This window comes from Macrosteles quadrilineatus, unplaced genomic scaffold (assembly GCF_028750875.1).
Source record: "Macrosteles quadrilineatus isolate MER2022 unplaced genomic scaffold, UCM_ALF_1.0 Scaffold_2__2_contigs__length_208266976, whole genome shotgun sequence".
Taxonomy (NCBI): Eukaryota; Metazoa; Arthropoda; class Insecta; order Hemiptera; family Cicadellidae; genus Macrosteles; species Macrosteles quadrilineatus.
Genome location: NW_026542595.1, coordinates 3,665,455 through 3,677,829, shown reverse-complemented (window position 1 = coordinate 3,677,829; position 12,375 = coordinate 3,665,455). Strand labels below are relative to the sequence as shown.

The 12,375-nt window shown below is 33.5% G+C and overlaps 1 protein-coding gene across 2 annotated transcripts in view; it reads right to left on the bottom strand.

Annotated features, from left to right (window-relative positions):
- LOC128985910 (serine/arginine repetitive matrix protein 4) overlaps positions 1 to 12,127 on the bottom strand; it is a 136,001-nt gene extending 123,874 nt beyond the window's left edge. For both annotated transcript variants that reach the window (XM_054405891.1, XM_054405892.1), the window contains exons 1-2: positions 11,985 to 12,127; positions 1,634 to 1,881 (exon numbers count right to left, since the gene is read on the bottom strand). In XM_054405891.1, the coding sequence (XP_054261866.1) occupies positions 1,634 to 1,872 (239 nt within the window). In that variant the 5' untranslated portion in view covers positions 1,873 to 1,881; positions 11,985 to 12,127. The remainder of the gene's footprint in view (positions 1 to 1,633; positions 1,882 to 11,984) is intronic.
- Positions 12,128 to 12,375: the final 248 nt, after the last annotated feature.

Below are 12,375 nucleotides of genomic sequence, written 5' to 3'. Positions count from 1 at the left end.
AATCACAAATTAAAAACTGCAACTGCTTAAAATGAAAAATAACAAAGAATACTACACCTAAAACTGGACATCTTCACAACTGAAAAAAATCGTCCAGTAACTTCACATGTATTCATCGCCAATGAATTCATAAGCACACTTCAACGAAAATGTCAACGGAATAAAGTGTGGCCTATAATGGTGAGGTAGTATGTGACTACTTTTAATCACTGTGGCAAGTAGTTTTTAGTTATACCTTAGAGCTATGCATCATCGATCATTTTTCGTGTTTAAACCTTGGATATCAAATAAGACTAGAAAGATTTATATCCGGGTGACATTTAACCGCGAAGCATTTGGTTTGGCTTGAAACTGTCAGATATTGTGTTTGCAAAGGTTAAGAGTATTCCCATACTAGTTTTGCCTGCATATATTGAAAAATGCAAACTTCCAACTGCTGATCTGAATATACAGTAGGCCTAATAAGATTTTAACTGACCAAAAGATCCCCATGAGTAGAATGGGCATACAGCTAGTTGAAATGTAAAAGGCTATTGGATCAATTTTTATGCCTTGGAGATTAATTTTCAACCCTATTAAAATGTGAATCTTGCTAATGGTTCACCTCGTATTTATAATATGAAATTTTATTTTTCTCATCATTCAAATCATTCCGCATTTCAAGAAATACCTGTTAATGAAATACTATTTTATTTTCAGATTTAAAATTTTATGTATGTGCTTCTTCAGTAGATCTACCTATTTTTTCAGATAGTTCCATTTTATACTTAAAATCTACACTGCAAATCAATCATCAACCTGTAGGGTCATTCAATTAGAGATTACAAATTTAAGTTTGTATTTTTCTAAGCAAGATAAACATTTGATAGGCCTATTTGAATTTTTTATTAAAATCAATCACTGTACTTATGACTGAGTTTGGTCTCTGATATTCATTCATTAGTCAAATTAGTATCTACGAACAGCTCACGTTGAGGTTAGATATCAACTAAACCTCTGACCCTTCCTTTAAAAAAATTAAAAATATGTATTAAAATGTTTTAGCCTAGAAGTTACAAAAGCCTTTCAACATGAAAATCTGTGCATGCTATCTGAGAAGCATATTGTTTCAATAACACTATTTTATATTTGGTCTATTTAACATGTACTGTAGTCCTATGAGATGTATAATGTGGACTGTTCAAGCTTCTGATTGGTTTATAAATAACCTACTCAGTGGCCAGCGTTCGTAACAGATACATTCATGAAACCAATTTTCTAGCTAAACTTAATTCTCCAGTAACAAAGAGAAGCTTTTAATAGCTGCTGTGATTGTGACAAGCTTCTTGAAATCATCTCCTACCTACACTACAAGGTCGACACCATCTCTCGTGATTGTGGCCATAAGGCGGTAATCTTTGGTGATCGCAGCTACACAGACATTAACCACAACCGTGATGATCTCACCATCAGTACGTGGTAGAATATTATTTTGAAAATTTGTTTATAAGATATTCTCAATAATTGGAAGAGGGTTTAATCCCAGTTTAGTTAGTCTGAAATAGGAGGACTCTTAACTTACTTTATTTTTTTTAAGACTAGGTACTAATAAATGTTTTTTACTGCAAAGTAAATAGGCCTAATTAGAACTTACCCTTGATCCTCTAATAACTGTTCCAGTTCAATGCATTTTACTTCAATTTTTCTTTTTCTTTCATGATCCAGAATTTCCTTGTTGGGTTGTCGGTTGTTTGCTGCGTCCAGTTTTTCCAATTCCTCTTCGGTTTTGTAATTAACTTTGTCCTTTGTTTTTCGCACAGCTGCCCAGTTTCTCTGCACATAGCCATTGGTTCCAGATCCTCGAGCAGTTGGTAAACCGATTCCATTGTACATGATTGTTTACTGTAACCCAAGACATTAAAGTTAAAACTAAGTAGAAAGATTCATGTTCCAGATTACTGGTACTTAAATAAATAAAATGAATTACACACCATAACTTAAGTTAATTCTCAATGAAGCATAGGCCTATTATAGCCTAGGACTTAGTCGCTCTGTCACTTCCCAAACACGTAAAAGAAAGACTCAACTGTTATTGTTTTCAGAGCTTGGGCCTAAGTTATCATAACTTATGTACAAAGGTAAAATAATGTTTACACTGTAAAAATTAAAAAAATTAAATTTCTTTCTCTTTAGGCCTACATTTATTCCTTGCTTAAACTGATGATTTTTTTTTGTTAGTTTCGTGACATGTAACTTACCTAAGTTATGTTATAGTAACTTACATTAAAACTACGCCGTTCGTGACCACATCCCTAAATAAGCCTACGAGGTGAAGTCCCAGCATTTCGTTGGGTACCTGGCAGAGTACCAGTTTAAGAAACGAAACCCCAATAATAAACGGCTCCACACATTTTACTAGGCCGCGGCAAAGATGTGCAGGTATATTGAGTTGAGATATTAAGTTAAGTTACTGCAGTAAGAAAGTTATGAATCAGCCTATATTTTAAACTAAGGTCTCTAACCTAACCCAGCCTTGATATCAATTTTTAAAATAACTTAGCATTTGATGACAAAAAAGGCATGTGAGGAGGATAGATCGGACTTTATGTGGATTCCTGACTGCATTATGTCCTTTGAAGTTAGGTTAGATTTAGGTATGGTAACTTAAGGGTTAGGATATTTTTTGTAATGCTTGCATTTTGTATAACTGTTATTATTGTGTTTCAACCATTATTTCAATTGTGCAAAAACAGTCTGGAGGTAACTTAACATAAATTAATTAGTTGGTTCATTATAACCTAATCTTTAACTTACCAAATCCAAGCTAACTTCAAAGGATTTAATGCAGTCAAAAATCCACATAAAGTACATCCTGCCTTTCCCACATGCCTAAATAAGAGCTGATTAAGTTTCAGAACAAATTGATTTCATTCCGCATTAAGTCAAGTATACACAGCTGTTTGTTCTCCTCAGCCCACATACGGACCCGTCCAGAACACACCATATTGATATCAATTAGGGCCTACCATCAGTAGGCTACCGTTCAATAAACCTTAGATTCAAAATTTTAACCTTCGTTTTACAGCTAATTAGGAATCTCTCCAACAAAAACTGATTGCATTTTTTTATTTATTGTGAAAAACCTGCACCTGACCTTTAATATGTATAGTAGGCTAGACATATCAAAATTACAATTGTTTCCCATTGCTGATACACAGAATAATTGCCAGTCGGTGTATGTCTCTGGGGAGTGGGGTTTTTGACAGGGATTTTTCCCTTTTCCTGGTATTTCTTCTATTTTGTCGGTAAGGCAGTAAAAACCCATGAACAAAATGATTTATGGGGCAAGGGATTCAATGGAACCATTGCCCCCTAGGACCCCCCCCCCCTTTTCCTCTTACAAGGAGGGAAAATGCTCCCCTAATAAAACATATAAAGTTTTTTTCTTTAAAATAGATTAAATATTTTCATTAATACAAATACACCATTTTTTAACACTCTTTTTCCCCTTTTCACTTTACTAAAAGTATATGACTCTAGGAAGTTTGTCAGAAAGGCAGTACAAACCACTGTATAGGCCAACCCCCCCTTTTTTGAGTGAGGAATTCGATGGAACTACCACCGTCACGCTATCTGTCTTCATTTTTGAGTTATAGGGGGGGGGGTACATGTATTTTTTACGCCCTATTTTTGGGGTGAGGTACTCGATGGAACTATCGCCGTCACGCTATCTGTCTTGGTATTTGATTACGACTGGGCTCAAATTGAACAAAAATAAAGGTACAGCTCCGAGAACACAGAACTACTCCCACTTCGATATTGACCTAGGACTCTGCCCCCAGTGTGTATGTTCTAGAGCTACCTGGCAACCTGGGGGGTTTAAAATATGTTTAACCCCTATTTTTTAAGGTGAGAAATTCAATTGAGCAAACGCCATTCCTCTATCTGTCGTCGAATTTCCATATAGGCCTAGGGAATAACAAATAAATAAAAGGTTAAAATACCTGCTTGTCGCCTTGTGGTCCAAGTTCAGTGGAGGCCAAGCCTTGGACCACAAGGCGACAAGCAGGTATTTTAACCTTTTATTTATTTGTCAATCAATTGGTCCGGAAACACCACAACAAAATATGAAACTAGGGAATAAGCTATTCTCTTTAGGGAATTAGCTATTACCGTAGGTGGCACAATAAGACCTAGACCCGGGACTGATTTACTTTTTCGTTTTGATGTCCCCAGAGACCAAAAACACCATCCGTTCAAATTCATATATAATATATAGTTATATATATTTATATATATATCAATTTTAATGAAATTTGGTATGAACGTGTAAACCTACGTTTATTCGAACGAGTTCGCAAACCAGCATAATCGGAAGGACTATGGGAAAAAGTCCCTAAAAGTGTAAATATATGGGGGGCTTTATGGGGTAAAAATTGATTTTCCCCATTATTTACCCTAAAAACACAAAATTTCATAATTTCTCTCTAAACCATTTTGTAAAGCTGAAAAAAATAAATAATTTTGTGTATTGAAGCATTGTTGTATGTGTTTGTATATAACTTACTTACAAGTCTTTGTTTGAAATAATTTGTTTAACAGATGTTGTCAATAATAATTAAGCAATAACATTGAATTGTAAACAGTGTTGGAATAAAGAGAAACAACTTGAATGTTAAAAAAATACTTTTTACTTTTTATAAAACTAAACATGGCGCAGTCGGTAAAGATTTGATTAAGAATAATATCAGAAGAATATACATGGAAATGGAATTTAACAAACCGGATATCCTAAGCCTTGAAGGCAACTTGGAGGAAAATTTTAGGACATTTAAAGAAGAAGTGGAGATATATTTTATAGCCACTGAAACCGAAAAGAAACCTAGGTAACTCTATACAAGCAGCAAGGCTTAAAAACCTACTAGGAAAAGAAGCATTGAAAATTTATAAAGATTTCAAACAAGATGAACCAGAAACAGTAAAAACGATATTAGAGACACTAGAGAAGTATTGCACGCCAAGAAGGAATGAAATCATGGATATTTATAAGTTTTTCAAAAGAAAGCAGCAACAAGATGAACCATTTAATAAATTCTATTCGGACCTAAAAAATTTGGTCAAACCATGAAAATTTGAAGAACAGGAGGAAAAACTGTTGAGAGCTCAGATAATACTGAGATTAAGTTCAAAAAATGTCCAAGAAAAACTTTTGAGAGAAGATTTAAAATTGGAAAAGGTAGGCTAATAGAAACCTGCCAAACAATGGAGTTAACAGAATAAAATATGAATAAAATCAATGAGAAGAAAGAAGTACTTCAAATTACAAATATTCATGATGAGAAGAAAGAAGTTCATCAAGTAACTAAAACCTTTGCTGGAACACGTAAGTTGGAGGAGAGGAATCAAATAGACCAAACAGGTAAAAGATATTTTAAATGTTCCAGATGTAATGGTAGTCATGGAAAACAACAATGTCCAGCTTGGGGTAAGATCTGTAGTAAATGCAAAAAGTCAAATCATTTTGCAAGTGTGTGTAGGACAAACTTAAATATTCTTTCTAATGAGAAATGTAACAAAGTAACTGATCAAAGTAGTAGTTCTTTTGTGCCTAATTACCAAGGCTATGAGATTAACACAGTTTGTGTAGTTGATTCCATTGGTAATCAAGAAGAAGCTTGGTATAAAAGTGTTAAAGTTGAAGGGTTCAATGTAAGAGAATGAAACTTGATACTGGGTCTGAAGTAGACATTGTCTCATATTCCTTTGTAAAACTAAATAAACTACAAAATAGGATGAAGAAAAACCTAAGCAAACTAATTTCATTCGGGGGGTTTCAAATAAATCCAGTAGGATACATATAGATGCACAGATTGAGACAGAAAATAAAATGGATGTTGTAAAGTTAGTAGTGGTCAGTGGAGAATGTACTCCAATCCTAGGGCTGAAATCTTGTCTAAGTTTAAATTTAATAAAGAAGGTACTGTAGATACTGTTGCTAATGGTTTATCAGTAATAGAAGATATAAGAAAAATTAAATCTATGCAGGGCCTGATTAAGGCTCTAGTCGCCAGTAGGCTGATGTTTTTCGCGCCCCCCCCCCTCCTCCCTACCGCTAGCCCTCCTCTCTGCCACCACTTTCAAAATTTCAAAGTATGAATACTAATTCTGAATTCAAAAATTAAAAAATACCAAAGGCATTATACTACTATTCAGTTTATTTAAAAACAAAAGAAAGCTGATCACAAATTAATGCATGGTTTGATTAGGAACTTTTAAAACTGCAAATTTATTGACTTTGAGATAATATTTTAAATTCAAGAGCTAAACAATATGACATAGTCATAGGCACTATTAATTCTGGTCGAGTATAGATACAGAAGGTTAAGACATTGTTTAAACTAAGTTCACAGTACGACCTTATAAAGCTTCGTTTGCACTAGGGCGGCACGGCACGGACGGGCAGCCGTCACACAATTTTTCGCCTTATGTTCAATGCTGAACAAATGCCATGACGGCCGCCAATCTCGTTGTGCTGCACCAGTGCGAACGAGGCTTAAAATAGTAACAAATCGGTTGTTCAAGGAATGTAAAACTTTTTGATTTAAAATAATGTATTTATTTTACAGTTTATTGAACATATGATTGTATTAAACCAAAAGTAGACCTAACCTAAAATATCAAAAAACCAAACAATAATATACGTACTTTCTAAATTAACTGTTAATTACCTAGGCCTTTTATTAGGGCCTTTACGCCCCCAGATCCAACTTTAAGTCGTAGCTGTCTGGCGCCCCCCCTAAAACACTTGGCTGACTGGCGCCCTAGGCTCCAGCCTAATTAGCCTAATGGGTAATCAGGCCCTGAATCTATGTTAAAAAAGAAGGACAGTCAAGACGGCTAAAAAAGGGAGATGTTTGTATATTACTTACTTACAAGTCTTGGAATAAAGAGAAACAACTTGAATGTTAAAAAAATACTTTTTACTTTTTATAAAACTAAACAGTATGCCAAACGGTTGCAGAGATAATTTAAAAAATTTTATATTTAAAATTCCCATGTTATTCTTATGGAGAGTAGCCTAAATAAACTGTTGTAGTTCCTTGTTTATGGATAGGCCTAATTTCAACCAAATTTGGAATTTTTGTTTATTTCATACTAAGCTATCAACATTGCAATAAAAACACACCTCAATATCTTCCCTGTAGCAGCAAACCTAATTACTCACTAAAAATAATGTTTAGGAAATAAATCTGATAATTTTTAGGGAATATTTTTGTACCGGTACTTAGAAATCCTGCCAGGTAAATGGAAATTTGCTTAGTCTGCAGGTTTGCTGCGGTGGGGGTATTTGAATTATAGGGGGGGGGGTGGGTACTGTCCATGTAATAATTCTCATAAAACTCAGGAAAAGCCTAGGTTGATGCGGCGGTAGTTAGTCGGGAGAATTATGGGAAATATGCCTGAAATTGGGAAATTTGTTTAGGTTAGTTTAGGGTAGGTTGGTTAGGTTAGGTTAGGTTGGTTAGGTTAGGTTATGTTAGGTTAGGTTGGTTGGGTTAGGTTAGGTTTGGTTAGGTTATGTTAGGTTGGTTAGGTTAGGGTAGGTTGGTTAGGTTAGGTTAGGTTAGGGTAGGTTAGGCTAGTTAGGTTATGCTTAGTATCATCCCTTTTACCTGTTCAATTAAAACATAAACAATTATAATAAAATAATGACCAGCTGATCCTAATCAGCTGGTATTTCAACACAGACAAAAGTTGGAGCAATAATTCAAAATAGCATCTCATTTTTACGTGAAAATCTCGCTTATTTGACCTCGGATCCAAAACATTCTAGCATTAGTCGTGATCTGCTTAATATTACGGTTAATTTGAGTACCCACATAGGCCTACTTAGAATGAAAAAAAAAAATTCAAAAATCGCGTGCAAACCCTAAAATGCATATTTACTGACCCATGTTAATTTTTTGAAATTTCAAATTCATATTTTGTGCTTATTTTTTAGCCTATTCTAACCCTAGCAGTGGCCGATCGTCGTCTGGTGACGATCTGACGTTGATGCTTAGAATGGCCAAAGTTGTCTGGTGACGATGTGGGCCGAAATCTTTTAGCGCTAAAAAAAACTTGTATAATCAACTCAGATGAGAATAATATATATACCATTCGAAAGATCACATTCTGAACTTTCATTTTATTACATTTAAACAAACCCTGTACTTAGCAGGTATATAACAATGTCACGACGATTAGAAATCAAATGAATTTTTGGCGCGGCACGACTTTTGCAGCCGACACTTGGGAACTGGCAAAACACGTCTTGTTTGGCATTACCCTGCTCGGGTAATTTTCGTCGTGGGATGTTGCGGGTGGTACCACTGAATAGCCATTGGTTTTATCTTCATTGTGGTAGTAATATTTAGAACGAAATATTGATTGCACAACCGGTACGATTTTATGAAAACAGCTGTTTTCAAAATTTTTAACAAATGGCCAATGGTCGTCAGGTGACGATGTGGAAAATATGAATTACATACAGTGTAATTTATTATTACTAGTCATATAGTATGTCATTTTGAAGAGGAAGAAATATAGATTCAGAGAGTGGCAGCCCTGCACTCAGGGTTATTTCTGTATGCTCGCATGTAGACGACGGAAGTGAGTCATTACTGCTACAGTCTGTCAGCTGTCTTGTATTCGCCACTGTTTGTTTGTGTTGTTGCCGGTAATAGTGTTCGTTCTCGTGTTATCCGCGATTTATTACTTAAATACGTTATTAGTTCGTAGTGTTAGTATTAGTGAAGTTTGTGTGTGTGTATAACAGTAATCTTCATGCATAAATATTGCTGAATTGTGTGAAATAGTGTTCATAAAAGGTTGTATTTTGTTAGCATCATGTCCTAATATGACAATTCTGACATTCAGAGATTGTTGTACGAGACGGACCTTAGTTCGCCATGCTATATATGCTATATAATTATATACCCAAGGTGTTATACATTTTTATAAAGGTAAATGAATACACTACAACATGTTTATAATGGTTTGGGGGTAAAAAATAGCCTATACTAAATACTGTATTTTGTTAGCATCATGTCCAAAAATGACGATTCTAACATTCAGAGGTGCTATATTATGCTATATAATGATTTACCCAAGGTGTTATACATTTTTATAAAGGTAAATGAATACACTACAACATGTTTATATTGGTTTGATTGTAAAAAATTTGGTAAAAAAATTATAAGATAGGCTACTAAATACTGTAGGCCTACACTCCATTTTCTCGAAATGCGCAAAAAATTCAAGACGTTCTCAAATTGATACATAATCATAACTTAGTTGAAAATAACTTTTTACCATCATACTTATGACTTTTTTGGATTCCTTACTTCATTAGCTTTACAAATATGTAGGCTACATATCATCAGCCTACATAATGTTTCACAACACAAACAAACACTGTAGGCTAGGCTATAGTTTACACTTATTTGCGGTTACCTATTGTATTATTATGTCCCTATTACGCTACGTACCTACAAAAAAAATATTTCTAGCATGTTGTACATTTTTATGTAGGTAATTGAATACACTACAAGATTAAGTTATTATGTTGGTTTGGAGTAAAAAAAAAATGGTACAAAAGTTGTGGCCTACTAAATACTGTGAATTTTGTTTCTCGAGAAATCGCTAAATTATAAAAACATTATTTTATATACGTATGTTTATAGGTAAAAAATTATTTTTACCATAAACTTTATGACTTTTTTTAAGTCCTTACTTCATTAGCTTTACAAACATGTATACAGGGTGTTTGGTACTCAGTGTGAAAAAAATTTTTTGGTGTAGGCCTAAGTACAAAGTAAATGCAGTATGATGATGCATATAAAATGTCCCAAGTCTAAAAATTAGCTTCCCAAAGAATTATTTTATGTTTTTCAAAAATAACTATGTTTTTAAACTTAATACAGCTATTTCTCAATTACCTGTAAATGGATTTGAGTAGACAATGTCATTTTCGTGTTCTACATTAAATTTTGAATAAGAATAATACAAAATGACAGAGGATCAGTTGTAAAAACTCCATCGTAAATAGATTCAAAGATAAAAATTAAGATGTCTTATAAAAATGCAAAAAACATTGGTCAATTGCATTTGTTCACACCCTGTATACAGGAAAGTGTCGGAATATGTTAAAAACTGCGCCATTTTATAAGCTTTCCAACCATATGCTACACTATTGAGGTTTAGATATTTTTTTGTTTATTTTAGTGGTTTGAATACCAGAAAACAGGGAACTTTTTTACTGTTTTTACTGTTCAAGCTGAAACAAAAATACAACTTTTTTTTAATACATGCTGACTTTCTAAGTATGTTTTAAATGATAAAGACGCCATGCTTTGTAGTCTTCAAACACGAAAGCGTACATAAGCAGACAGAAAGCTCAATGGTGTAGCATATGGTTGGAAAGCTTATAAAATGGCGCAGTTTTTAACATATTCCGACACTTTCTTGTATACAGGGTGTGAACAAATGCAATTGACCAATGTTTTTTGAATTTTTACCAAACATCTTAATTTTTATCTTTGAATCTATTTACGATGGAGTTTTTACAACTGATCCTCTGTCATTTTGTATTGTTCTTATTCAAAATTTAATGTAGAACACGAAAATGACATTGTCTACTCAAATCCATTTACAGGTAATTGAGAAATAGCTGTATTAAATTTAAAAGCATAAGTCATTTTTTAAAAACATAAAATAATTCTTTGGGAAGCTAATTTTTAGACTTGGGACATTTTATATGCATCATCATACCTACTGCATTTACTTTGTATAACTTACTTACACCAAAAAAATTTTTTTCACACTGAGTACCAAACACCCTGTATATCATTATTAGTATACACATATATTATAGAACTGTTTACAACATAAACTAACACTGTACGGTTTTCAATTTTTTCGGTTCTCCGTTTGTCATTATATTTCACCCCAAAAACTTATAAAAAATATTTTCTTAGGCCTAACATGTTATATATTTTATTGTAGGGAATTAGATTGTCTACAAAATGTAGGCCTATATAATGAATTTCCCATAAAAAATCCATAGAAAAAAATACTGAGGCCGCTTTTGAAATTTCAAAAAAAAAAATTCAAATTTTTTTATTTTTTTCACTTTACCAAAAAAATACACTGTCTAAATCATTATGATATCACTATTTCTAGATTCTCCTGTTCTTTCCGAACAAAATGAATATAAGGTTGGCTAGGTTTACTTGTACGGTTGAATTTTTACGAGTTTTCAAAAAAAGGTCTGCAAAATCGCCAAAATGGGTTGGCCATTCCCCACTTTTAACATTGGCCACTGCTAGGGTTAATTTAGCCAAAGTTATAAAAAGGGATTCTGCACATCTACAGAAAAATACTTTTCTAACAGTAAGTTATGCGTAGGCCTAGATTTTATCAGTGATTCACGTGAGCTAAGAAAAAAGGTTTTAAAGAAACATGCTTGCCTATTAATACATAGATAGATATGAAATAACAAACAAGACTAAGGCCTACGGTGTAATAACGTCCAACACAAAATTTAGGAAAAACTATTAGGTACAAGGGATGAAGACTATTTACCAAAATGAAAGAGTTTAAGCTTAGCACTTAATAGCCTATTTTAGCCAAGTGCCAAAGCCTTAGGATGCGAAGAAATAGGCCTAGGCCTAAACTTACTTAAGTTTAACTTAGTAGATTGAGTTTATCTTTAGGCCTATTAATTGACACTGACACATTACGGTTCTTTCCTATAAGCTCCATGGGGAACTTAAATATATAGCTTATCAAAATATACAAAAACTAGACTGCCGGAATTATAATCAAGGGTTTATAAATTAGTATTCATCTTTGAAACAAGTCTAGGCATAGGAAAATCCCTTAGGTCCCTACTTATATGGTAATAACAACATGCGTAGGTCTAGGCATGATGATGTTATAAATATCTTACTCAAAAAACCTACCAAATTTTTCTGCTGGGTTAGACAACACGAGCGAAAATAGAGGACAACATATTCACTAGACAACACAAAAAGGTCACAAAGTTTGTTTAGTTATGCTGCGACCCGCGTCGCCATTTTAATATTATTATTCAATTCAATTCACCAATTCACCCCAATGCCAGCCAATCCCAAATTTGCATTTTTCGACCCGATCCGGTGTCTGCAATCTGTTTTTTTTTACTTAATTTACTAATTTCACTTACCCTTAAAGCTAGCTTAGTTATAAATCATGCAGCTTTTCCTGGTATTGTTTAAATTTATATAAATATATATATATATATGTTTTTTATGTCCCCCACTAGAAAGATAGATAAATATGATAAGTGGATATTCAAATCAAATCAATCTTTAT